At 35.8% G+C, this 27,631-nt stretch overlaps 2 protein-coding genes across 2 annotated transcripts in view; one reads left to right on the top strand and one right to left on the bottom strand.

Moving 5' to 3' along the window:
• The window catches only part of LOC123545158 (putative lipid scramblase CLPTM1), a 31,278-nt gene extending 15,354 nt beyond the window's left edge, over positions 1-15,924 (bottom strand). The window contains exons 1-3 of the mRNA XM_045331470.2: positions 15,814-15,924; positions 2,295-2,495; positions 1,651-1,806 (exon numbers count right to left, since the gene is read on the bottom strand). Of these exons, the coding sequence (XP_045187405.2) occupies positions 1,651-1,806; positions 2,295-2,495; positions 15,814-15,891 (435 nt within the window). The 5' untranslated portion in view covers positions 15,892-15,924. The remainder of the gene's footprint in view (positions 1-1,650; positions 1,807-2,294; positions 2,496-15,813) is intronic.
• A 154-nt stretch (positions 15,925-16,078) lies between these two features.
• LOC123545156 (menin-like) overlaps positions 16,079-27,631 on the top strand; it is a 31,464-nt gene continuing 19,911 nt past the window's right edge. The window contains exons 1-4 of the mRNA XM_045331469.2: positions 16,079-16,501; positions 19,959-20,111; positions 24,107-24,291; positions 26,299-26,339. Of these exons, the coding sequence (XP_045187404.2) occupies positions 16,090-16,501; positions 19,959-20,111; positions 24,107-24,291; positions 26,299-26,339 (791 nt within the window). The 5' untranslated portion in view covers positions 16,079-16,089. The remainder of the gene's footprint in view (positions 16,502-19,958; positions 20,112-24,106; positions 24,292-26,298; positions 26,340-27,631) is intronic.

Raw genomic sequence — 27,631 nt, forward strand, 5'->3', positions numbered from 1 at the left:
TCAAAGAACAAGAGTGCCAGAATGTCACAATATACGCCCGTCACAGCAAATTTCTTTACTCTAGCACCTGCATTTGCAGATGTAATTTTAATTTTGTGGTTGTTTAGTAATCATTGTAATTCTTTTGTTTTTCTAAGTCCACAAAAAAACTCCTTACCAGGTAGAGATACCTTAAAATACACCTTAAATTAGAAAGTAACAACTATGTTGTACCACAGAAAAGTGGTCTTGGTTTTTCCCTACAGTCAATTATAAAAAAAGTTACAATATAAGTTATTTATAGTAACAACTAAGGGAAGTTAATCTTAAAAAAAAAAAAAAAAAAAAAAAAAAAATTCCAAAAAAAAAAAAATTGTAAGTCCACACAAAAATCCTTACCAGGTAGAGATTGGTCAAAATACACCTCAAAATTGGATGTAACATGCATGTTGTACTACAGAAAAGTGGTCTCGATTTTTCCCTACGTCTAGTAATGAAAAAGTTACAATATAAGCTATTTATAGTAACAACAAAGGGAAGTAATTCTAAAGAAGGGAACTGCGCATGACACTTCGTCTCATGATGGTGTATAATTGTGCCAAGTTACATCAAAATCCCTCTATGCATGAAGAAGAAATGCTTCGGACAGTCATTCTTGTATCTGACCTTTGGCCTCTAAGTGTGTCCTTGACCTTAGACCTAGGGACCTGGTTCTTGCGCATGACACTCCGTCTTGTGGTGGTGAACATTTGTGCCAAGTTATATCAAAATTCCTCCATGCATGAAGAAGAAATGCTCCGGACAAAGTTTTCATTCTTGTATCCTTTGACCTCTAAGTGTGACCTTGACCTTAGACCTAGGGACCTGGTTCTTGCGCATGACACTCCGTCTCATGATGATAAACAATTGTGCCAACTTTCATCAAAATCCCTCTATGCATGAAGAAGATATGCTCCGGACAAAGTTTTCATTCTTGTATCCTTTGACCTCTAAGTGTGACCTTGACCTTAGACCTAGGGACCTGGTTCTTGCGCATGACACTCCGTCTCACGATGATAAACAATTGTGCCAACTTTCATCAAAATCCCTCTATGCATGAAGAAGATATGCTCCGGACAAAGTTTTCATTCTTGTATCTTTTGACCTCTAAGTGTGACCTTGACCTTAGACCTAGGGCCTTGGTTCTTGCGCATGACACTCCGTCTCATGATGATTAACAATTGTGCCAACTTTCATCAAAATCCCTCTATGCATGAAGAAGATATGATCCGGACAAAGTCCTACTTGAATTTGACCTTTGACCTCTAAGTGTGACCTTGACCTTAGACCTAGGGACCTGGTTCTTGCGCATGACACTCCGTCTCATGATGGTGAACAACTGTGCCAAGTTTCATCAAAATCCCTCCATGCATGTAGAAGATATGCTCCGGACAAGGTCTGTGGACGCCGCCCGCCCATCCGCCCGCCAGGGGCGTTCCCATAATACGTCCCGTTTTTCAAACGGGCGTATAAAAAGTACAGTTACCTATTGTTCCAGTATGCAAATGTAAGCTTGGACAGAAGGACAGGCGGACGGACAACGCCAAAACTATATCCCTTCGCCTACGGCGGGGGATAATAAAGAAAATTAAAACTCACTGCTATCTAACAGACTAAGAATTAAATATTTACCTGTGATGCAGGTATGCTTCTAGAGAATACATGAGTTCCGTCCCCTTGTGGCCCTGATTCCCAGTCACCATAAATTAATCCTTTCTTTGACCAAAACAATTCAGTTTCAGACAGATCTTTCAATTTTTCCTTTTCTGACACATATACATACATATCCTGAAAATTTTGTGTATACATTGTAGCAAAAGCAATCAAACAATTTCAAAATATTTTCATTTGTAAATAAATTACCAAAATGTTTTATTTATAATATTTAAAAGGGCATGCACTTACTTCTAATCACCAAAATACCAGCTATACCATTTACATGTAACTTCTAAGGTTGCATTGAGAGGGAGATAACAGATTTTTTTCATGAAAAACTGAAGCTATTTGCACCATTTCTCTCAATTAAATCAAGTTGTGTTGACCTGTAAGACAAAGACCAAAATGTTGCTGGTAAATTGTTTCTTTTAAAAGTTGGCAATGGAAGCCTATGGCAGAATCAATACCAGTGTCTAGACTATGCAAAATCTGACCATAAATGTTTTTATGTTCATCGAACATTTTAATGTCGGTTATCAGTTTCAGAATTACGGAACATGCATATATGTGTGAAACGTACAACCATGACCTAGGAAGTCTAAACAAACTTATCTATATACCATGAATGTTCCTTTAGCAAACTGGTTGGTAGTGTAGATATATCCTCCAGTTTGTGCTGCAGTTCCATCAGAAGCTGGGGGTGGTGTTGTTGGTGTGTTGCCACGTCGGAAGAAACTGCTGATCATATATATAATAGCCATCCTTATCAAGAGACCTTTAAGTATGCCAAAGAATCCTTGTTGTTGCTGTTGCTGTTGACCCTGGATTAATAAACAGATATGAAACCTAAGAGAACAAGAGTGCCAGAATGTCACAATATACGCCCGTCACAGCAAATTTATTTACTCTAGCACCTGTATTTGCAGATGTAATTTTAATTTTGTGGTTGTTTAGTAATCATTGTAATTCTTTTGTTTTTCTAAGTCCACAAAAAAAACTCCTAACCAGGTAGAGATACCTTAAAATACACCTAAAATTAGAAAGTAACAACTATGTTGTACCACAGAAAAGTGGTCTTGGTTTTTCCCTACGGTCAATTATAAAAAGTTACAATATAAGTTATTTATAGTAACAACTAAGGGAAGTTAATCTTTAAAAAAAAAAAATACAAAAAAAAAAAAAAATACAAAAAATTTTTTTTTTAAGTCCACACAAAAATCTTTACCAGGTAGAGATTGGTCAAAAATCACCTCAAAATTGGATGTAACATGCATGTTGTACTACAGAAAAGTGGTCTCGATTTTTCCCTACGTCTAGTAATGAAAAAGTTACAATATAAGCTATTTATAGTAACAACAAAGGGAAGTAATTCTAAAGAAGGGAACTGCGCATGACACTTCGTCTCATGATGGTGTATAATTGTGCCAAGTTACATCAAAATCCCTCTATGCATGAAGAAGAAATGCTTCGGACAGTCATTCTTGTATCTGACCTTTGGCCTCTAAGTGTGACCTTGACCTTAGACCTAGGGACCTGGTTCTTGCGCATGACACTCCATCTTGTGGTGGTGAACATTTGTGCCAAGTTATATCAAAATCCCTCCATGCATGAAGAAGAAATGCTCCGGACAAAGTTTTCATTCTTGTATCCTTTGACCTCTAAGTGTGACCTTGGCCTTAGACCTAGGGACCTGGTTCTTGTGCATGACACTCCGTCTCATGATGATAAACAATTGTGCCAACTTTCATCAAAATCCCTCTATGCATGAAGAAGATATGCTCCGGACAAAGTCATACTTGAATTTGACCTTTGACCTCTAAGTGTGACCTTGACCTTAGACCTAGGGACCTGGTTCTTGCGTATGACACTCCGTGTCATGATGGTGAACAACTGTGCCAAGTTTCATCAAAATCCCTCCATGCATGTAGAAGATATGCTCCGGACAAGGTCTGTGGACACTGCCCGCCCACCCACCCATCCGCCCGCCAGGGGCGTTCCCATAATACGTCCCGTTTTTCAAACGGGCGTATAAAAAGCTGCCTACCTGCCTAATAGTATCAGGTGTGGGCATAAATAACTGTTTTTAGTAAACTAAACATTTATAAGCAGTCGCACCACATTGAGTATCTTCGACAATTACCGATACATATTGCTTACAGTAATATTCGGCAAGCATTGCTTCTTCATCTCCAAAAATTAAACAATCCCATCAAATTCCATTGTTTGAATTCTGATATGAATGGCAGCAGAGCAATCCTAATCTCAGAATCTCTCGCTTTCCTGACCAGAAAGAAATGGGACAGGATTCTTTGTTTAATATATATTTCAATATTCCAGTAAAATTTGAATGAAGAAACAATATTAGTTTTGTACTTCTACAGAAGCGACATTGTATTTGCGTTTAAAAATCATGCAGCTGTGGAGTTCTGTCACCCTCCAGAAAACCATCAATTTAGATAGTTACTTTTAAATGTCTGTAAGCTTGGAGATGATCTTATATTTAAAACGGAGAGAGTTCCAAAGTTTTGAGCCTGAGTATGCACTGAAAGTAGTCCTTGTTTATATTATCTTAATGATTTATTTGTGGTATTAATAAATAAAAAAAAATTCCATACAATCTGGGAGAAGATTGTTGAGGGATTCATATACTAAAATTGCTATTTTATAATCATCCTATCAGAAAATTTTATTCAATTCAGTTGTGACAATTATAAGTAATCAGTGGGGGTATCAAAGTCTTTTATCTAGTACTATTCGAGCTGCACATTGCCAAATAAAAACAAGAGGGCCAAAATGGCCCTATATCGCTCACCTGTTATCATTGCACTTAAGGACAAGAAGGTCAAAAAATCATAATCCAAATCAATCAAAAGAATTATGAGAAAATATAGTAGAAATTTTCTTAAAGTTACTTCAAATAAAATTATTTTCAAATCAGGCCAGTAGTTTCATGCCTGGAGGATTACATCAGAGGAGGTTAGGCGCAAAATTTTGACTGATGAAGCCCAAAGGACAGGAACAACAAAGGCAAGAAATTAAAAATAAATCTAAGTCCTCAGAAAAAAATCTAAGTCCAAAGGACAGGAAGAACAAAGGGAAGAATTTAACCAAAATTAAAAAAAATTCTTACAAGGTACAGATATGTCAAAATACACCTAAAAATTGGAGGTACCATCCATGTTGTACCACAGAAAAGTGGTCTCGGTTTTTCCCTACGGCCAATAATAAAGAAGTTTCTTAAATAAGCTATTTATAGTAACATAAAAGGGAAGTAATTAAAAAAAATTAATGTAAGTGAACAAAAGAAGGATCTGCCAAATAAAAACAAGAGCACTGCAATCGACGCAAATGCAGAGCAATATACACACAAAACAAAGTCATATGACCTTTGGCCCCTAAGTGTGACCTTGACCTTGAAGTGAGCCATCCGAAACATGCGCTCTGCACATTGTTTCGATAAGGTGAACATATGTGTTAGGTTTCTTTGAAATCCTTCAAGGGGTTCAAGAGTTACAGAGCGGAAGGGAAATTGCTAACCAACAGACATACAGACAGATGGACACCAAGGCGATAACATAATATGTCCCTTCGGGCGAATAAAAACGAATCGAGATCTTATGGTGATACAAGTTGTGTGCAAGTTTGGTTAAAATCAAATCATAAATGAAGCTGCTATTGCGCAGACAAGGTCAACAAGAGTGCAAGAATGTCACAATATATGCCCGTCACAGCAAATTTCTTTACTCTAGCACCTGTATTTGCAAATGGAATTTTAATTTTGTGGTTGTTTAGTAATCATTGTAAGTCATTTGTTTTTCTAAGTCCACGAAAAAACTCCTTACCAGGTAGAGATACATTAAAATACACCTAAAATTTGAAAGTAACATCTATGTTGTACCACAGAAAAGTGGTCTTGTTTTTTCCCTACGGTCAATTATAACAAGAGCACCGCCTTGCGGGTGCTGACGCTCATCTGATTTTTTTTGTATAATAGAAATATTGTCCTACCCATGATTTTCTAAGTCTAAAAAGGGCCATCATTCTTGCAAAAAGCAGGATAGAGTTATGTTTCTTGATGTACAGTGTCCACTTATGATGGTGAAAAACTGTTGCAAGTTTTAAAGCAATAGCTTTGATAGTTTATGAGAAAATGTTACTTAAACATAATATTCAACCAAGAAAATGATTTTTCTAAGTCCAAAAGGGGCAATAATTATTGCAAAAAGCAGGATGGAGTTATGTTGCTTGCTGTACAGGGTCAGCTTATGATGGTCAACAAGTGTTGCAAGTTTCAAAGCAATAGCTTTGATAGTCTAAGAGAAAAAGTTTACCTAAACATAAAACTTAACCAAGAAATCTGATATTTTCTAAGTCCGAAAGGGGCCATAAATCTGGCAAAAAGCAGGATGGAGTTATGTTTCTTGCTGAACAGGGTCAGCCTATGATGGTGAACAAGTGTTACAAGTTTTAAAGCAATAGCTTTGATAGTTTAGGATAAAAGCTGACCTAAACATAAAACTTAACCAAGAAAACTGATTTTCTAAGTCAAAAAGGGGCAATAATTCTTGCAAAAAGCAAGATGGAGTTATGTTTCTTGATGTACAGGGTCTGCTTATGATGGTGAACAAGTATTCCAAGTTTCAAAGCAATAGCTTTGATAGTTTAGGAGAAAAGTTGACCTAAACATAAAACTTAACCAAGAAATCTGATATTTTCTAAGTACAAAAGGGGCCATAAATCTTGCAAAAAGCAAGATGGAGTTATGTTTCTTGCTATACAGGGTCAGCTTATGATGGTGAACAAGTATTCCAAGTTTCAAAGCAATAGCTTTGATAGTTTAGGAGAAAAGCTGACCTAAACATAAAACTTAACCAGGCAACGCCGACGCAGACGCCGACGCCGACGCCGACAACCGCTCAAGTGATGACAATAACTCATCATTTTTTTTCAAAAAATCAGATGAGCTAAAAAAGAAGTTACAAAAAAAGTTACAATTAAGTTATTTATAGTAACAACTAAGGGAAGATAATCTTAAAAAAAAAAAAAAAAAAAAAAAAAAATCCAAAAAAAAATTGCAAGTCCACACAAAAATCTTTACCAGGTAGAGATTGGTCAAAATACACCTCATAATGGGATGTAGCAAGCATGTTGTGCTACAGAAAAGTGGTCTCGATTTTTCCCTACGACTAGTAATGAAAAAGTTACAATATAAGCTATTTATAGTAACAACAAAGGGAAGTAATCCTAAAGAAGGGAACTGCGCATGACACTTCCTCTCATGATGGTGTATAATTGTGCCAAGTTACATCAAAATCCCTCCATGCATGAAGAAGAAATGCTTCGGACAAAGTCATTCTTGTATCTGACCTTTGGCCTCTAAGTGTGACCTTGACCTTAGACCTAGGGACCTAGTTTTTGCGCATGACACTCCGCCTCGTGGTGGTGAACATTTATGCCAAGTTATATCAAAATCCCTCCATGCATGAAGAAGATATGCTCCGGACAAAGTTTTCTTTCTTGTATCCTTTGACCTCTGAGTGTGACCTTGACCTTAGACCTAGGGACCTGGTTCTTGCGCATGACACTCCGTCTCATGATGATGAACAATTGTGCCAACTTTCATCAAAATCCCTCCATGCATGAAGAAGATATGCTCCGGACAAAGTCATTCTTGAATTTGACCTTTGACCTCTAAGTGTGACAATGACCTTAGACCTAGGGACCTGGTTTTTGCGCATGACACTCCGTCTCATGATGGTGAACAACTGTGCCAAGTTTCATCAAAATCCCTTCATGCATGTAGAAGATATGCTCCGGACAAAGTCTGTGGACGCCGCCCGCCCGCCCGCCCGCCAGGGGCGTTCCCATAATACGTCCCGTTTTTTCAAACGGGCGTATAAAAAAGCTAATTTTGGCCCTTTCAGGAGCCATAACTCTGGAACCCATTATGGGATCTGGTTGGTTCAATAAAGGAACCAAGATCTTATGGTGACACAAGTTTTGTGCAAGTTTGGTTAAATTCAAATCATAAATGAAGCTGCTATTGTGCAGACAAGGTCAAAATAGCTAATTCTGGCCCTTTCAGGGGTCATAACTCTGGAATCTGGCCAGTTCAAGAAAGGAACTAAGATCTTATGGTGATACAAGTTGTGTGCAAGTTTGGTAAAAATCAAATCATAAATAAAACTGCTATTGTGCAGACAAGGTCAAAATAGCTCATTTTGGCTCTTCAGGGGCCATAACTCTGGAACCCATAATTAATGGGATCTGGCCAGTTCAAGAAAGGAACCAAGATCTTATGGTGATACAAGTTGTGAGCAAGTTTGGTTAAAATAAAATCATAAATGAAACCACTATCGTGCAGACAAGAAATTGTTGACGCACAAAAATAGCAAATGCTGGCCCTTTAAGGGGCAATAACTCTAGAACCCATGGTGGGATCTGGCCAGTTTTCGAACGGAACTGAGATATCATGCCAATACAAGTTTTGTACAAGTTTGATCAAAACTGCTTGCAAAATGTGGTCTCTATCTTGTTCACAAGAAATTGTGGACGGACGACGGACGAAGGGCGATCACAAAAGCTACGTGACAGGTGAGCTAAAAACAACTTTTTCCCCCCCAACTGTGGCAGAGAAACTTCCCCAAAAGCCAGGTTTTAATTTGTTTCAAATCTAGCTCACCTAGTTCACCTTCGTTTTGCCGATCACCGTCACATTATAGTAACTCCCTTTAAATATTTGAACCAAAAAAACAAAACGTTCCTGATTGTCACAAAATAAAGCAAATTGAGCAATATTTAAGACAAAGTCAAATTTTGTTTGCAAGGCACTTGCCATGTGAGAGAAGCTTTTGTAAACTGTAATTATTTATTATAAATTACACATTATGTGGTTGCATTTTATTTGTAGAAGCTTTTAAATGCCTGTTTAGTTGTGACATTCAAATAGCCACGATTGTTTCTTTGCGAGCACTTCGACTAATCTTTATTTCCAGAATTTTTTCGGTTCTTGTGATCGACCATTACTTCGGCGAATCGGCTGGATATTAAAAACAAGAGCTGTCCGTAAGACAGCCAAGCTCGACTATTCGAAATATGTCACAGAAGCAGGAAATTATTACTCAAAAGAGTTTTAAGTTTGACCAAAATGCATATCAGAGTTATGGGACTTGATGCTATCAACTAGTTTTATAACCCCGAAGAAACGTGTTAAGTTTCAATTCAATATCTGCATTAGTTTTGGAGATAGTAACTTGAATGTAAAACTTTAACCAGAATTTTCTAAGTCCAAAAGAGGGCATAATTTGCTCAAAATACATGTCAGAGTTATGGGACTTGATTCTATCAACTAGTTTTATAACCCCGAAGACACACGTGAAGTTTCAATTTAATATCTGCATTAGTTTTGGAGATAGTAACTTGCATGTAAAACTTTAACCAGGATTTTCTAAGTCCAAAAGGGGGCATAATTTGCCCAAAATACATGTTAGAGTTATGGGACTTGATTCTATCAGCTAGTTTTATAACCCCGAAGACACATGTGAAGTTTCAATTTAATATCTGCATTAGTTTTGGAGATAGTAACTTGCATGTAAAACTTTAACCAGGATTTTCTAAGTCCAAAAGGGGGCATAATTCGGCCAAAATACATGTCAGAGTTATGGGACTTGACCCAGTGTGGTAGGTAATTGATCTAGAAAAAGAAACAAGAGCACCGCCTTGCGGATGCTGACGCTCATCTGATTTTTTTTGTGTAATAGAAATATTGTCCTACCCATGATTTTCTAAGTCTAAAAAGGGCCATCATTCTTGCAAAAAGCAGGATAGAGTTATGTTTCTTGATGTACAGTGTCCACTTATGATGGTGAAAAACTGTTGCAAGTTTTGAAGCAATAGCTTTAATAGTTTATGAGAAAAGTTGACTTAAACATAATACTCAACCAAGAAAATGATTTTCTAAGTCAAAAAGGGGCAATAATTATTGCAAAAAGCAGGATGGAGTTATGTTGCTTGCTGTACAGGGTCAGCTTATGATGGTGAACAAGTGTTGCAAGTTTCAAAGCAATAGCTTTGATAGTTTAAGAGAAAAAGTTGACCTAAACATAAAACTTAACCAAGAAATCTGATATTTTCTAAGTCAAAAAGGGGCCATAAATCTTGCAAAAAGCAGGACGGAGTTATGTTTCTTGCTATACAGGGTCAACTTATGATGGTAAACAAGTGTTGCAAGTTTTAAAGCAATAGCTTTGATAGTTTAGGATAAAAGCTGACCTAAACATAAAACTTAACCAAGAAAACTGATATTTTCTAAGTACAAAAGGGGCCATAAATCTTGCAAAAAGCAAGATGGAGTTATGATTCTTGACGTACAGGGTCTGCTTATGATGGTGAACAAGTATTCCAAGTTTCAAAGCAATAGCTTTGATAGTTTAGGAGAAAAGTTGACCTAAACATAAAACTTAACCAAAAAATCTGATATTTTCTAAGTACAAAAGGGGCCATAAATCTTGCAAAAAGCAAGATGGAGTTATGTTTCTTGCTATACAGGGTCAGCTTATGATGGTGAACAAGTATTCCAAGTTTCAAAGCAATAGCTTTGATAGTTTAGGAGAAAAGCTGACCTAAACATAAAACTTAACCAGGCAACGCCGACGCAGACGCCGACGCCGACGCCGACAACCGCTCAAGTGATGACAATAACTCATCATTTTTTTTCAAAAAATCAGATGAGCTAAAAATAAGTTTCAAATCTATATGCCTTTTAGTAATAGCTGTATGTACTTGCACGCAAAACTTTAACCAGAATTTTCTAAGTCCAAAAGGGGGCATAATTTGGCCAAAATGAAGGTCAGAGTTATGGGACTTGGTGCTATCAACTAGTTTTATAACCCCGAAGACACATGTGAAGTTTCAATTCAATATTTGCATTAGTTTTGGCGATAGTAACTTGCATGTAAAACTTTAACCAGAATTTTCTAAGTCCAAAAGGGGGCATAATTTGCTCAAAATACCGTAGATACCCATGTATAATGCACAGTTTTTTGACCCCCGGGACCACCCCCGAATCGTGGGTGCGCATAATATACAGGTATAGACAATTTTCCTACTTCGAAACAAGTTTGTTACCGATGTTCGCCATTTTGGTAAAGGGAAACTACTCCCCGCGCTTACTGTCTCCGCTAAAATCTAAGATTGCCGTTACGTTCCGTAAAAGATCGAATTGTTTATATTTCTTTGAAACAAAATTAATTTCATATAAATTTAAAAGTATTTTGATGAAAGAAATGTTTATAAATCACAAAAATTATGATACTAATTAAAGATCGAGAATTATCTTTAACTGAGATCAAACTGTGAACAACATAATTGACACGAGGTGACATGTTAATTGCCGGTAATTACTGGCTTTACGATCGTGACAAAAAGACTATCACACCTTTTGTTATCAGTTTGAATTGAGAAGCTCATGTCATTTTAAAAGATACCATTCCGAAATATTGAATCAGCTGCTATTTATTTATTCAAAATAGTGAATTAAAAAAGGTAAAACAACAAATAATTTACTGGTTTTATTTTCGAGAAAACAAAAATCGATAGTACCGTGAGACTGATGCTGCTCTCCGCCGCGGAGATAAAATTTATTACCGGTGTCGATGTAAACTCTACTTTCGTTTTCCATCCACCTCAAAAATTGACCAAAATTTTTTTTTTTTTTTTTTTTTTTCCCCAGGATTTTGGACTAAGATGGGGGGTGCGCAACACGGGTGCGCATTATACATGGGTATCTACGGTACATGTTAGAGTTATGGAACTTGACCCAGTGAGGTTGGTAATTGACCTAGAAAAAGAATAAATAAGTTTCAAAGCTATATACCTTTACATGATAGCTGTATGTACTTGCATGCAAAAACTTAACCAAGGTGTGACGCCGACGCCGACACAAGGGTGAGTAGAATAGCTAGACTATTCTTCGAATAGTCGAGCTAATAACTTGTAAATTTATCTCGCATTTTTAGCATCCAAGAAAATGGGTGGAGCTTTAGATGAAGAGCACAGCTACAAATGTAATATTTCGTTTCATTTGCTTTTGTAGAAGTAGGCGGGAATTTGGCGAATCAGATTGACTGATAATCGTTCTTGCGTGAAGGAACATTCTCGCAACTCGGCAAAGTTTTAAATTATGCCCCGAGGTGTAATTCGATATTGACATGTTGTTGTATTGTCTTCGTGTATTGGTAAATATCAGATTATCGTCAAAGGGTGACTTTTATGATCAGAATAACCTGTCGCCAGTCATTTTCGCCAACAGGCAAAATTTATCACCAAATTCTGAAAGTCAATGCAAATGGGGACAGACGCTTTCTTCAGAGCGTTTCAGTTCGTACTCGATATTTTTCGTTCCTGGCTAATTCGTAACCACAAAAATTTTTTGTTCCAAAAATCGATAAACAGGCTGGTAACATTGCCCGATCGGGCTTATGACACAAAAAGTAGTATTTCTTGAAAAATAATGAAGCTATTTCTTTCAAACTTGGTCCATTTATTAAGCATACCATATAATGCTTAACAAGATAGAAATAACTTTGTTGCCTTCAGTTTTGTTAGAATTACTTCCCTTTTTCAGTATTTTATGATGCATAATTTTTGAAGTCCAAACAATATATGTTTTAATGCAATGTTTAAAACAGAAAAGGTTCAGTGGCTTTCTATTGCTCCAAACCTGTGCGCCAATACCTTTATTCTATGTATTTAGAGTAAATACTTTGTTTCTAGTGCAGATGTATGCGCAATGTTTTTAGAACTAACATTTCTCAATAATGTTGTAAGTGAAAGCAGAGTAAAATGTATACATTCATTTACTAGCGCAATAATTTAGAGCATTAGAAAGCCATTGAACCCTTTTTTGTTTTAAACTTAGGATTAGAACATATTTTTTTTGGACTTCAAAGATTATGCGTCATAAATATCTGAAAAGGGGAAATAATTCTACCAAACCTGAAAGCAACCAAGTTATTTTTATTCTAATTTGTATTATTTGTTATGCTTAATAAATTGACCAAGTTTGAAAGAAATATCTTCATTATTTTTCAAGAAATACTACTTTTTGTGTCGTAAGCCCGATCGGGCAATGTTACCAGCCTGATAAATAGTATTAGGGTCGGCGGTAAAAAATAGGGTGTCATTTCGGCCCTAAATCACGCTCACACGCCTACTATCCCAAGGGGTGTCAGACGTTTCACCCCCAAGACTGTTCCTCCCAAGACTTTTCCTCCCAAGACTTTTCACCCCCAATTTGGGAATGAAAAGTCTGGTGTTTTATAGCATATGAAGACTTTTCACCCCCTATTGGTTTTTATTATTAAATATGATTATAATGTTTTTTTGGTGGGGGAGGGGGTTGTATAGTTATGAATAATTTCATCATATGTATTATAATTAGGTTAATACATTAAAAAAAATATTTTATGCTGTTTGTTAGTAGAGATGACCATAAACTTAAAATATAAGTTATTTACAAGGTTATCTTTTAATCAATTTGTTTGTTCAATGATTGAAAATGTGACTTTTGAAGCAACATCATTTTTGAGTGATGAGTATGATTATTTTTTTTTTTATTTCCATAGGATCAGTCAAGGTTTAGATTCATTAAAGTTTAATATACTACAGGTTAGCCAGTTAATCCATTTATATTTTAACACTTATTCCTGTCAATCAAAAGGTGTTGATTAAATCACGACACCTATTTCTGTCAATCAAAAGGTGTTGATTAATCACAACACCTGAGAAGAGTTTAAAATATTGACCTACAATGAAATGAATGACTTTCAAATTGTAATATTAGTTTATTTATTTATTTATTTATTTCAGTCTCATCAGCATACATAAATAACATCACAGTATATACATGTATTACATATAATAACATTAAACATATCAAATGCTGCCACTCAATACTGAGTTACCTGAGACTATATATCTTGTTAAATATATAAAAATATGTCATAAAAATAAATTCCACATCATATTGCACTTATACATACATTTTTTTGTTTTTGTTTATTTTTTTCTTTACAAGTCTGCTCTATGGAATGCCTGTGATATTTTCATTTGTATGAGTAAATGGTTTTGTGTTTGTTAGAGGGCCTCATTGAAAATAAGATTTGTATGTTATGTATGAAACTTAATGAGTCTTACCCTCTTTAAATAAAGAATTTATTATTACTATTATTATTATTATTATACATACCCATATTACGTTATCACAATTAGACTATCATTAATATACTAAAGGATAAACATATACCCTCTAATTCTAACCCCTAGTTAATATTTACATCTACTATTGAAATCTAAATCTACTCATATTTTTCATAATTATATTACATAATTAAAACTTGAATCCAGTTGAATAACATAGAAAGAAAATTAATCATAAAGAAGTCTCAACAAATTGACATTAAAAAAGATCAGTTGATGACGTTGACTACATGTATTTTACCCTAAATTCAGTGTATATTTTGTAGAATTATGGTCCGTAAAGTAACAAATTTTATTTTATGTTTTTCGGTGGTTTATCGAAATATAACGGCGAATTATATCCTGATAAACTCACTGGCCACTTAGTGAAAATTATCAAATCTGATACCCGGATTAACGTCAAAAAGTTTACCGAGCGTACTGAAAGCCGGAAACAATATGACGATGACGTAGTTAAAATGACGTCATCTTTGCGATGCTTCCTGATAAAATTTCCCGCAAATTTCGACATTTTATTGAAATAAACACAACAAAAGTAGAGTTTTAGACATATAAACAGAAAAATTGTTGGTATCGATGTAATATCACGGTAATTTCACTCGTGAACACAAAAAGTTGTTATTTTCACTCGTGGCTGCGCCACTCGTGAAAATATCACTTTTGGTGCCCACTTGGTGAAATTATAACGTGATATTACACCGAAACCAACAATTATCCTCTATATCTTCATAAATGCCCTAACAACCTATACAAATATATAAAAAAGATTTTAAATATCAAATAACAAACTATTTCATGATATTTTCACTATATTAAAAATTGGGGGTGAAAAGTCTAGGGTTTGTAAAATTGGGGGTGAATAGTCTTGGGAGGAAATGTCTTGGGGGTGAAATGTCTAGGGGAGGAAAAGTCTTGGGGGTGAAACGTCTGGAATTCCTCCCAAGTCACATGCATTTTAAAAAATAAAACAATTTTTTTTCTTAGAAAATCATTGAATCAAAGCAAAGAAGTATAAAATACACAGAATGGCAACTGGCTGTAATCTCGCGTGAGCTCGTGTCAGAGCGTGATTCGGCGTTATCTTACTAAAAACAAACATCGGCGAGCATGGAGTTAAAATTTGTACCTTTAAAACTACATTTAAAATACATGTTAGCTTCTAAAACAAAATTAGTTTAATGTGAAATGGTCTTAAGACACGAAGTACACGTTTTTTTTTGTCATCGAAAGAAGCGTGGTCATACGGTGATAATTATTTTACCGATGAATAATTGCTTTCGCATACAAAATGGCGCGTGGAGAAAGCGCCACTTTCGGTAAACGAGATCTCGTTTTTTTGTCACGGGAGGTTGGTGAGATTTGCTCTATATGCCTTTCAAGTTGCCAATCTATTTATTTTTATAGCTCTTTGATCAAAGTATTCAAACTTCGCCCGGCGACATTGACACGGTGTTTTCATATCGTTTCATACCATATAATACAGCTTTTACATTCACCGGTGCAACGTGTAATTTCTACCGCATGAATAAACCTCACAAAAAGTAAACATGGAGGGAGACGATTCAAAACCAGGTCTTTTTTGTGTTGAAAAAAACTAAATTTTCCATGTGAGGCGTCTCTGACTTCTAGGGGACTTCATCCTCAGACCCCCAACGAGGGGCAACTGCCCCTTTAAACCCCGATCACACTCGTGGCCTTTATAGAGCCTTGACATATATATGGTCTGTGGGCCCCGAGTCTGAGCACTGTGTGTGTGTCACTTTGTGCACACGTGATTTAGTAACGGTTTTATTTGTACCACTAGTCATTATTAAAAAAACAAACTATTATTATTTTTGAAAAATACATTAGTTTAGTATTGCCCACAACGATTTAACTCACCTGTTGGACAGCACTTCCATCCTGTAAGGCTGGACTACCGTTAGCGGATTGGACAGCGACTTCACTGTTTTCAGCCATCTTTTTCTGTATTAGCCTCTAAATAATAAATTTGTTGATCATGTCATGCGAATCATAAAGTCGAGATTCAATATCAAAGATTGAATGATGTATTAAATTTAATTTTCAATCAGTAAGTACAAATTTAATTAGATCATCTATTTTAATCTATTATTTGTTTATTTTGGTGTGGAGGTTTAAACGCAAAATGCATTCAAGATGGCGGGATTTAACACAGCAAAACAACATTTTCCCTTGCAAAAAATTCAAGATGTACTGGGCTTATTTAAAGACCAGTTGACACGAGCTGATGAAATTGATTTAAGCTTGCTTTCAATTGTTCTTGGGACAATAGAAAATGCGCTGACAGTGAATAGATCACATGCATTAAACAGAGAAAATGACTCGAAACTTCAACCGATTTTCCCTATTATTGAATGGGAGACAATCGATGTTTTACGTACTAAGTTTGTTACACAGATAAAAAGTGCCGTGGACCTTTCCCTGTATCCAGATAAATTTGCTTCAAGGGAATTGGTAAAGAAAGTTTCAGATGTAATATGGGGAGGCTTGACAAGAGCATTTTACAAGGACAGGGCACATTTACAGTCACTTTTTAGCTTCTTGACTGGTAAGTAGGTTTGAGGTTTGGAGTTAAACAGAAGTAGTAGAAATACCAAGGGACCGAGAAATTATATTCCAGGGTCCTCGCCAGGGTATTATTGCCTGTCGCGTGCGACATGCCTTCAGACTTTGAGTTGTATATTCGACATCCCTTATTTCCCGCGTCATCCCTTAATTGTCGAAGCGACATGTCATAAAATCATCCCAATAAACACCCCGATTAATCAGATAGTGTATTCGAAAAACTTCCACGTGCTTGCTCGATAGTTTAGGTAAAGCGATGTCAGTTAAGATAACCGATAAACCAATGATAGCTTCCTATGTGGAACGTGTGACTTAAATTTCATCGTAGCTCCGCCTTTAAATCCTTTGACAGGCGGTATCTTGTGATGTGTACATGAAAGTGACTGTTTTCGCAAGTTTTAAGATTATACATGTCATTAGATAATAATGACAGATGATTCAACAATTACCGTCCGAATATTTTTCGCAATCAAGGAAAGACAATGGAAGGAATTTTAAAAGTCAAAAATTGTGCAACACGGTAAAATGCTTTTGAACAATTATCGCCATAATATTAATGTTTTTCACATGTATGAAATTTTTTTTCTATGGCGGAATATCGAAAAGACAATGCAAGAATTAATGTTTTCTGTTGTCACTTTCAAAATAGAACTTGTAGAGAAAAGTTTGAAATACCCTCGGTGCATTATTTCATCACGAGCAGACACTTGGGTAGAACCACCGACCTTCTGTAAGCCAGCTGGATGGCTTCCACACATAAAGAATTTGATGCCCCGAGTGAGGCTCAAACCCACATCGATGAGAGGAAAGTGATTTGAAGTCAGCGACCTTAACCACTCGGCCACGGAGGCCCTGGTCACAATTTCAGAATCCCTCCCACCCACACCGAAAGGCCAAAGGAAATCGGGCATTGATCCAAAATGGAAACCAGCGTTACTTGGCATAAATGTTCCCCACAATGAGACGACTTGTCTTGCGCAAGATCCAGACCCCTAGCTCTAAGGTGAAGGTCACACTTAGAGGTCAAAGTTTAACATGGTCTGTTTCTTGTCCGGTCCATAACTCTGCCATTGATGAAGGGATTTTAAAATTACTTGGCATAAATGTTCCCTATATTGAGATGACATGTCGTGCGCAAGACCCAGACCCCTAGCTCCATGTTCAAGGTCACAGAAGTCAAAGGTGTTTTTTGTCTGGTCAGTAACTCTGCCATTTATCAAGGGATTTGAAAATAGTTTGACACAAATGTTAACCATATTGTAGGCATAGGAAATAGAGATCAATATAATTGCACCTTTACTAATCCTACCAGGGGTTCTGTATTACAAAAGTACATCTATTGTGACAGTTTGGAACAAGCAAAACTGTATTATCTGCACTATTAGTTACTTACTGGTACTTCATTTTATTATTGTCTTGTTAAAAGTTTATTTTTTACCATGAGTAAGTTGACAGAATCATAGGAACCACATTTTGAGGGGTAAATAAAACACATATGAATAAATCCTAAATGTTTTTGTTGTGCAAAAAAGTATGATGTTATGTATAAAACAGTTTTCATTTTCCATTCAATTGTGTAATTGCAAGGGAAGTTAGCTAATAGATATCTCTGCTTAAGTACTAGCCCAAGGCAAGAGTTGTCATTCTTTGTGGATCACAACTTTAAATTAAAAATTAAAACTTCTGTTATTGAAAACTATCATAAACTTCACATTTTTGAAATCATTTTTGGTTATTTCAAGGACTTGGAAATCAAATTCTAGACTTTATTTAATGTATTACTATCATTGAAAAGTTTAGGGTCTATCTCTACATATTGAGAAGGTGTGTCGCGCTTATGTCCCGAGTCTCTTCGGTCAAGGTCAAGGTCACAAAATGATGTGTGATTTTTTTGCGCAGACAACTGTAGCATTCTTGGGCATGCTTTGGGGGCATTTGTCACCAATAGTGACAGGTCTTGTTTAATAGTTAAAATGCTGATTAAAATCTGCCACGTAGAATTGTCGCGGAAGGTTCACCACAGAAAAGGTCCTTCCTATGTTGTACGTGGAGGAGAGATATTGACCTGTGCAAAAATTATCACAATATCGCGACTCGGGTACAATTAGTTGGACTATATTGATTTTAAGATGCCTAGGTATCATATCTATTTTTTTCTTTGTATGTGCGAGGATTGTTTAGTTGTGTGATAATTTGCCTATGCCTTATCACTTGTTGAAGACATGAAATTATTTTTCGGAGTGCATGTGAAGTGAATGACAGAATATTATTGGCAGATCAATGAATTAAAGAAAAAAAAAAGAACAGTTCATTTCAAGTTTTATTTATTAGAATTTAGTTCTGGCTACCATAACTTAACTGACTCTGCTTTATATTTTCTGATGGTCGCGTCCATTAAGTTATGGTGTGACCCCATTTGGTTACCTAACCAGTGTCGAACCACAACATCTGCGCACTGACTCTCATGATAAACTGATGACGTCATGCAAAGTTAATAGCACATGGTTATTTTTTAAAATCAAGATCAATATTTTGTATATTTATGAATTTTATTGAATTATAACTAAAACCATTTCCAACAAAGTTCATGAAAAACATACAAGTTAATTCACAGAAAAGATCAATAGATAACGATTCTATAAGGCCTAGCTATTAATTTTGTTTTCAAAATGAAGAGTACTCTGATCAGGTCACAACTGCAATGGTGGGCAAAATATATTGCACACAGCGGTACCCATTTGAAACTTGCGTGTATAACTTGTGATCAGAATTTGTTGCATGGTATTTTGTGTCAGATCAAAAGAAAAAGGGATAAGAAATAGTTTAAAGTAAAAGGTGAGTCCATAGCATTTCATTTGAGGAAATTATAATGTGACAGTCTTCTGGCATGATTTCTGGTGAAGTTTCACTACGGGGTCCATTTCAGCTCAGAGATCCTTGACAGCATATTGACATCTGTTGTGATCTATGTAATTGCAAAATAAATAATAATAAAATCTCAGGTGAGAGAACTAATATGACATCACTGCACACTGGCATTGTCAGTGATGTACATTGTTTTACTTGTAGTCTGTAATATATATAATAACCTCAATGAGATACAACTGTTAACTACTCACAATATGGTTTAACATAATTACAAAATACCTGCTGTAGCACTTTAGCCACGCCTTAAAGGTGTGGTTTCATGTGTCGATTACATGATATATAACAGTCAGAATGGCAGCATGTTAACACTGAATAATGTTGTAGCTTTGGCGCTCTTCCTTAAGAGATTCATACAAAATGAATGTCATAATTTTCAATGGAACAAATATGGAGAATGTAAATATTGCATACATGTTAGAAAACCATACATGTATATGTGATACCAGGATTAACTGTTTGTCATCAGCGGTTCAATGTGGATTATTTACTTTATTTATCCTCTTTTTTTTCAGGGAACAAATTAGACTGTTTTGGGGTGGCATTTGCTGTTGTTGCAGCATTTCAAGTGCTTGGCTACAACGACGTTCATCTAGCACTGTCTGAGGATCATGCCTGGGTCATCTTTGGTGAAAATCAAGATCAGTCAGCTGAGGTCACATGGCATGGTATCAAATTAATTTGTCTTTCAACTAAACATGTTATCTTTGTTCTCTGTACTTTATCATGATCATATTCAGGTTCCAAAAAGGCTCACTATTAAAACCACTTGGAAGGTCAATGAATTAAATGGCCAGTTCCAGCCTGTGTTTTCTAGTTAATCTCCCCTGTCTCTTGGTCAATTTTGCCATTGTAAAATAATATCTTTTCCAGGCAAAACAAAATATCCACAGATGCCAGATATAAACATAAATGGCATCCTATGTTTGTATATTAAATTGAAATCTAGGTTAAATTAGTAATTGGATCATATTATAAGAAGCACTGTTAACACTCTAGATGCCATATTTCTTACCTGATACATACATGAAACCTGATCGGAATGTTTATGAAATGTTGGCTAAATTCTAAACTTTAAATTGAGGTAAAAAAAAATAGGTTACTTAGCTATTCAAAGAAAATCTTGTTAACACTCCAGAGGCCACATTTTCTACTTGATTTACTTGAAACCACCTCAAAAAAATATTTTGTCTTACTTTATAATTAAATCTAGGTCAAAGTTGACACTGAGCCATATGGGGTCAAAAACTAGCTTGCTTGGTCAAATAATAGAGAAGTCTTTTTAGCTCACCTGAGCAATGCTCAGGTGAGTTTTTCTGATCGCTCGATGTCCAGCATCCGTCGTCTGCTGTCTGTCTGTCAACATTTAGCTTGTGTATGTGATAGAGGCTGTTTTTTTCAACTGATCTTCATGAAACATGGTCAGAATGATTACCTTTATGAAATCTAGGCCGAGTTCGAAAAGGGGTCATCTGGGGTCAAAAACTAGGTCACTAGGTCAAATCAAAGAAAAACCTTGTGTATGCGATAGAGGCTGTATTTTTCAATTAATCTTCATGAATTTTGGTCTGAATGATTACCTTGATGAAATCTAGGTCGAGTTTAAAAAGGGGCCGTCTGGGGTCAAAAACTAGGTCACTAGGTCAAATCAAAGAAAAACCTTGTGTATGCGATAGAGGCTGTATTTTTCAATTAATCTTCATGAATTTTGGTCAGAATGATTATCTTGATAAAATCTAGGCCGAGTTCGAAAAGGGGTCAGCTGGGGTCAAAAACTAGGTCACTAGGTCAAATCAAAGAAAAACCTTGTGTATGCGCTAGAGGCTGTATTTTACAATTAATCTTCATGAATTTTGGTCTGAATGATTACCTTGATGAAATCTAGGTCGAGTTCAAAAAGGGGTCATCTGGGGTCAAAAACTAGGTCACTAGGTCAAATCAAAGAAAAACCTTGTGTATGCGATAGAGGCTGTATTTTTCAATTAATCTTCATGAATTTTGGTCAGAATTATTAATTGATAAAATCTAGGCCGAGTTCGAAAAGGGGTCAGCTGGGGTAAAAAACTAGGTCACTAGGTCAAATCAAAGAAAAACCTTGTGTATGTGCTAGAGGCTGTATTTTCCAATTAATCTTCATGAATTTTGGTCAGGATGATTGCCTTGATGAAATCTAGGTGAAGTTCGAATATGGGTCATCTGGGGTCAAAAAGTAGGTCACTAGGTCAGATCAAAGGAAAACCTTGTGTATGCGATAGAGGCTGTATTTTTCAATTAATCTTCATGAATTTTGGTCAGAATGATTGCCTTGATGAAATCTAGGTCTAGTTTGAATATGGGTCATTTGGGGTCAAAAAGTAGGTCACTAGGTCAGATCAAAGAAAAAGCTTGTATATGCGATAGAAGCTGTATTTTTCAACTAATCTTCATGAATTTTGGTCAGAATGATATCCTTGATGAAATCTAGGCCGCTTTGGAAAAAGGGTCATCTAGGGTCAAAAATTAGGTCACTGGGTCAAATCAAAGAAAAACCTTGTGTATGCAATAGAGGCTGTATTTTTCATTTGATCTTCATGAAATTTGGTCAGAATAATTGCATTGATGAAATATAGGTCAAGTTAAAATATAGGTTATCTGGGATCAAAAATTAGGTCACTAGGTCAAATCAAAGAAAAACTTTGTGTATGCCATAGAGGCTATATTTTTCAATTGTTCTTTCTGAAATTAAGTCAGAATGATTGCATTGATGAAATCTAAGTCAAATTTGAATATGGGTCATCTTGGGTCAAAAAGTAGGTCACTAGGTCAAATCAAACAAAAACCTTGTGTATGCGATAGAGGCTGTATTTTTCAATTGATCTTCATGAAATTTGGTCAGTTTGGTTCGCATATGGGTCATCTGGGGTCAAATACTAGATCACTAGGTCAAATCACATAAAATACTCACTTATACTCAAGATTTTAGCTCCAATTTTAATAATTGGTCAGAATATTTATTTCCATGAAATCACTAGGTCAAACATGTTTACACTGTTATTTTGTGTTATGGTGTGTTTCTCAGGTGAGCGACCTAGGGCCATCTTGGCCCTCTTGTTTACATTTTCTACCTGACTAACATGAAACCCTGTCAGATAATTGTCTTTATAAAATCTAGGTCAGGTTTGGGACTGCTTCATCTAGGATCCAAAACTAGGTCATTAGGTAAAATCATAGAAAAATCTTGTCAATGCTTAGAAGTTGAGGCCGATCATCATGAAAAGTGATCAGATTATTTGGCCTGAAGAAATTTTAAGTCAAGATCAAAACTGGATCATAATACATGGTCCAGACTATGCAACTAGGTCAAATCATAGCATACCCTTATTAATAATCAAGAGGCCACAATCTCTACCTGATCAGCAGTAGAACACTACTCACTTGAGCATTTTTAGCACCAGTCCTGTGCTCGCTATAGCAATTCTTGAGATGCCTGGCCATTTTCCATATATTTTCTCTTCTTGAACATGTTGAATTACACAAAACCCTCGATAACTCTAGCATTTTGATCATCCTCATGCGTTCTTGAGGGATTTGTGTTCCTTTGTATATATGAAACCTGGACAGTGTTTGTCTTTTTTAAAACATACATTATACAGGGCTCCAGATAATTTTTTTGGCCAATGAGTATTTACTCATCATAATTTTTGTGAATGAGTAAAATGGTAAAATCTGAAATTGACTAGGAATAATTTTACTCCTGAAAATTTGTAAATGTGAAAAAAACAGAAATCAGTTTTATAACATGTTCATTGGGTGTAACACCCATGAATTTGTTTGCAGTTCAGTTTCAATTCAGCATTCAAGTTTTTGCTTCTTTTTTCTCCCTTGGCTTGCTTTGGCTTCACACTTGCTACCGAATCCAATAGAATATTCAATATACCTTAAACTATGTTTTTGGGATCATTTTGTTGGTTTAAAGAATGCGTAGAGTGTTTGTTCACTTTTTACATTCATAGAAAGAGACATTTTTGTTGTTTACTCCGCACCGACACTGCTTTAAAATACACGACAGTACCATCAATATGAGTTTCCAACTATTTGATTTAAGCATGCATTGAGTGCATAATATAGTTTAACCTAGGTTTATAGAGTACCATTCAATGCGTGTGTACGTTCAGTGTGGGAGAATTAATGCCGACCATGCTCTGTTATGTAAAGCATCCAGACGATTCAGATTTTATTTACACTAGTAAAAAGTCATTGCGTGTGTTTCTGTAATTTCATATACGTTTTTATACGCTGAAAAATTATCAGACATGCGTATATGCATTATTTCAAAGTGTAATTTACGCTAATACGCATCTTATCTGGAGCCCTGCATTATATATATTTTCAAAATTAGTTCATCTTGAGTCAATGTAAATCACAAGGTCAAATTATAGAAAAACCTTGATTATACCAGAGAGGCAACATTTTCCCTGTGATCATAAAACCACAATGGAATGTATTAAATCTATCACATTGAAGAAACTAGGTTATCGGGGTTCATAGAATGGATTATTAGGTTATGTTATAGAAAAACCTCGTTAAAAAAGGTTACATTTTCAATTAAACCTACATGGAACCATGTCGAAATGTTAAATGAACAAAGTTTCTACAAACACTACTTCCCAACATCTTGTTACAGGCAAAGGGAATGAGGACAAGAGGGGTCAGCCAATCAACCAAGCTGTATCAGAAAAACATTGGTTATACCTAAATGGTCAACCTGTGGTATGTACAAAAGAAATGGAAGTAGCAGCCATAGTATCAGCTATCAATCCGTCCATAACTGCTACAATAGACAGTGTTGAGATGGGTTCTGTACAACAGGTATTGCTCTATCAAGAAACTTCCTACATTTATAATACAGAAAGTTTGACACCATTCTTCAACTGTATAAATTGTAGTTTTGTAATGACATGTTTGTCAACTTGCTCAGTGTTCAGTACCAGCCTCTACATTGTCTTCCACACATATAACAGACAAGTTCTCCACATGAAGTAGAGGCAGAGGAAGATTTACTGCAGTCAAATTGTGTCACCTGCGAAACAAGATTTGATTGTATTGTGCTCTGTCAACTTAGATGAAAAAGGAAGCCTTAATTCACATAGGGATGTAGTAGATTTTGAAGATACACAAATAGTTTACTCAAGTTCTTAGAAGAGCATAGTTCTTAGAAATAGTTAATACCATTTTTACTGTTTTATTAATTCTCAATGTCAGGACTCAGTTTTGATGTCAGACTTTGTAAATTTAGATATTATTTTTTAGCTCGACTATTCGAAGAATAGTCTAGCTATTCTACTCACCCTGGCGTCGGCGTCGGCGTCACACCTTGGTTAAGTTTTTGCATGCAAGTACATACAGCCATCAATTAAAGGCATATAGCTTTGAAACTTATTTTTTCTTTTTCTAGGTCAATTACCAACCTCTCTGGGTCAAGTCCCATAACTCTGACATGTATTTTGAGCAAATTATGCCCCCTTTTGGACTTAGAAAATTTTGGTTAAAGTTTTACATGCAAGTTACTATCTCCAAAACTAATGCAGATATTGATTTGAAACTTCACATGTGTCTTCTGCGTTATAAAACTAGTTGATAGCAGCAAGTCCCATAACTCTGACTTTCATTTTGGCCAAATTATGCCCCCTTTTGGACTTAGAAAATTCTGGTTAAAGTTTTGCGTGCAAGTACATACAGCTATTTCTAAAAGGCATATAGATTTGAAACTTATTTTTTCTTTTTCTAGATCAATTATCAACCTCACTGGGTCAAGACCCATAACTCTGACATGTATTTTGAGCAAATTATGCCCCCTTTTAGACTTAGAAAATTCTGGTTAAAGTTTTACATGCAAGTTACTATCTCTAAAACTAATGCAGATATTGATTTGAAACTTCACATGTGTCTTCGGGGTTATAAATCTAGTTGATAGCAGCAAGTCCTATAACTCTGACCTTCATTTTGGCCAAATTATGCCCCCTTTTGGACTTATAAAATTCTGGTTAAAGTTTTGCGTGCAAGTACATACAGCTATTTCTAAAAGGCATATATATTTGAAACTTATTTTTTCTTTTTCTAGATCAATTACCAACCTCACTGGGTCAAGTCCCATAACTCTGACATGTTTTTTGAGCAAATTATGCCCCCTTTTAGACTTAGAAAATTTTGGTTAAAGTTTTACATGCAAGTTATTATCTCCAAAACTAATGCAGATATTGATTTGAAACTTCACATGTGTCTTCGGGGTTATAAAACTAGTTGATAGCAGCAAGTCCCATAACTCTGACCTTCATTTTGGCCAAATTATGTCCCCTTTTGGACTTAGCAAATTCTGGTTAAAGTTTTGCGTGCAAGTACATACAGCTATTACTAAAAGGCATATAGATTTGAAACTGATTTTTCTTTTTCTAGATCAATTACCAACCTCACTGGGTCAAGTCCCATAACTCTGGCATGTATTTTTGGCAAATTATGCCCCCTTTTGGACTTTGAAAATTCTGGTTAAAGTTTTACATGCAAGTTTCTATCTCCAAAACTAATGCAGATATTGAATTGAAACTTCACATGTGCCTTCGGGGTTATAAAACTAGTTGATAGCAGCAAGTCCCATAACTGGTATGCATTTTGGTCAAATTATTTCCCCTTTTGAACTTAAAACTCTTTTGATATTTAACCTTTTTGGGTAATATTTTCCTGCTTCTGGGACAATATTTCGAATAGTTGAGCTTGGCTGTCTTACGGACAGCTCTTGTTATAGCCAACTCTGAAAATATGTAGTGCTAATGCCAAAACAGAAAAAAATTGTATTTGATACAATATTGGTTATATTTTCAGGAACTGCTTTGGTTGCTTTATGATATGGGACACCTTTCTAAGTAAGTTTACTATGTGTTTAATATTTCTGACATTATACTCGGATTGTTGATATTTAACGTTTATCATGCTGGACACGATTGATTCTGCCTTTGCAACCAGTGTAGATCTTGATCAGCCTGCACATTTGTCAAATTTTGTGCAGTCTGATCAAGATCTGCACTGTTCGCCATTCAATCAGTATATTTTTGGTAAGCACCCCTTTTAACAGTTAATGGTATTGTTCAAATTGAAAGATGGACAAGTTCATTACAGAAATTTAGCAAGGTAAGGGTTAAGTCGCTGAATATATGATTCAATTTATGCACAGTACAGGGCTTTCTTTGCTTCTAACTAGGTAAGCATTGATTTCTTTACTGATACGTTTGGTACCGATGAACGGATCCATTCCCAGTTGAAAAAAGGTGATTGCTGTTCCCCATTTCTAACCTTAAATTTCCCTAAATGGCTGCAAAAAAGGTAAAAGTAATATCACTGATCTTTCTGAGTTATGAAATAACTATATAAGATAGTGAATTATGCAAAAAAGTCGCACACTTAAGCATCACCCAGCCATAGAACTGTAATATATTTGGTTTTCTTATAATTCTATGTTTTATGCCTGATGTGGTTGACCAGTTAAAATCACCAATATATACTACACCCAATCAGTGTACTTGGTACCTAATTTACAGAACATCTAAAGGATGTCCCCATTTAAAGGTTCTGGCATGTATTTTTAGCCCACCATCATCAGATGGTGGGCTATTCAAATCACTCTGCGTCCGTGGTCCGTCGTCCTTCCGTCCGTTAACAATTTCTTGTTATCGCATCTCCTCAGAAACTACCAGGGGGATTTTGACCAAACTTTGTCAGAATGATGTACTGGTACCCTAGTTGTGTCCCCCTGAAAATCAGACTGGTTCAACAATTTTTTAGTGAGTTATGGCCCTTTGTTTATTTCTATAATTTACATAGATTTATATAGGGAAAAACTTTGAAAATCTTCTTGTCCAAAACCACAGAGCCTAGGGCTTTGATATTTGGTATGAAGCATCATCTAATGGTCCTCTACCAAGATGGTTCAAATTATTTCCTTGGGGTCTAACATGGCCCCGCCCCGGGGGTCACATGGTTTATATAGGGAAAAACTTTGAAAAACCTCTTGTTCAAAACCACAGGGCCTAGGGCTTTGATATTTTGTATATGACATCATCTAGTGGTATTCAACTAAGATTGTTCAAATTATCCCCCTAGGGTCAAATATGGCCCCGCCCCAGGGGTCACATGGTTTACATAGACTTATATAGGGAAA

The sequence above is a fragment of the Mercenaria mercenaria genome, chromosome 1 (genome assembly GCF_021730395.1).
Source record: "Mercenaria mercenaria strain notata chromosome 1, MADL_Memer_1, whole genome shotgun sequence".
NCBI lineage: Eukaryota > Metazoa > Mollusca > Bivalvia > Venerida > Veneridae > Mercenaria > Mercenaria mercenaria.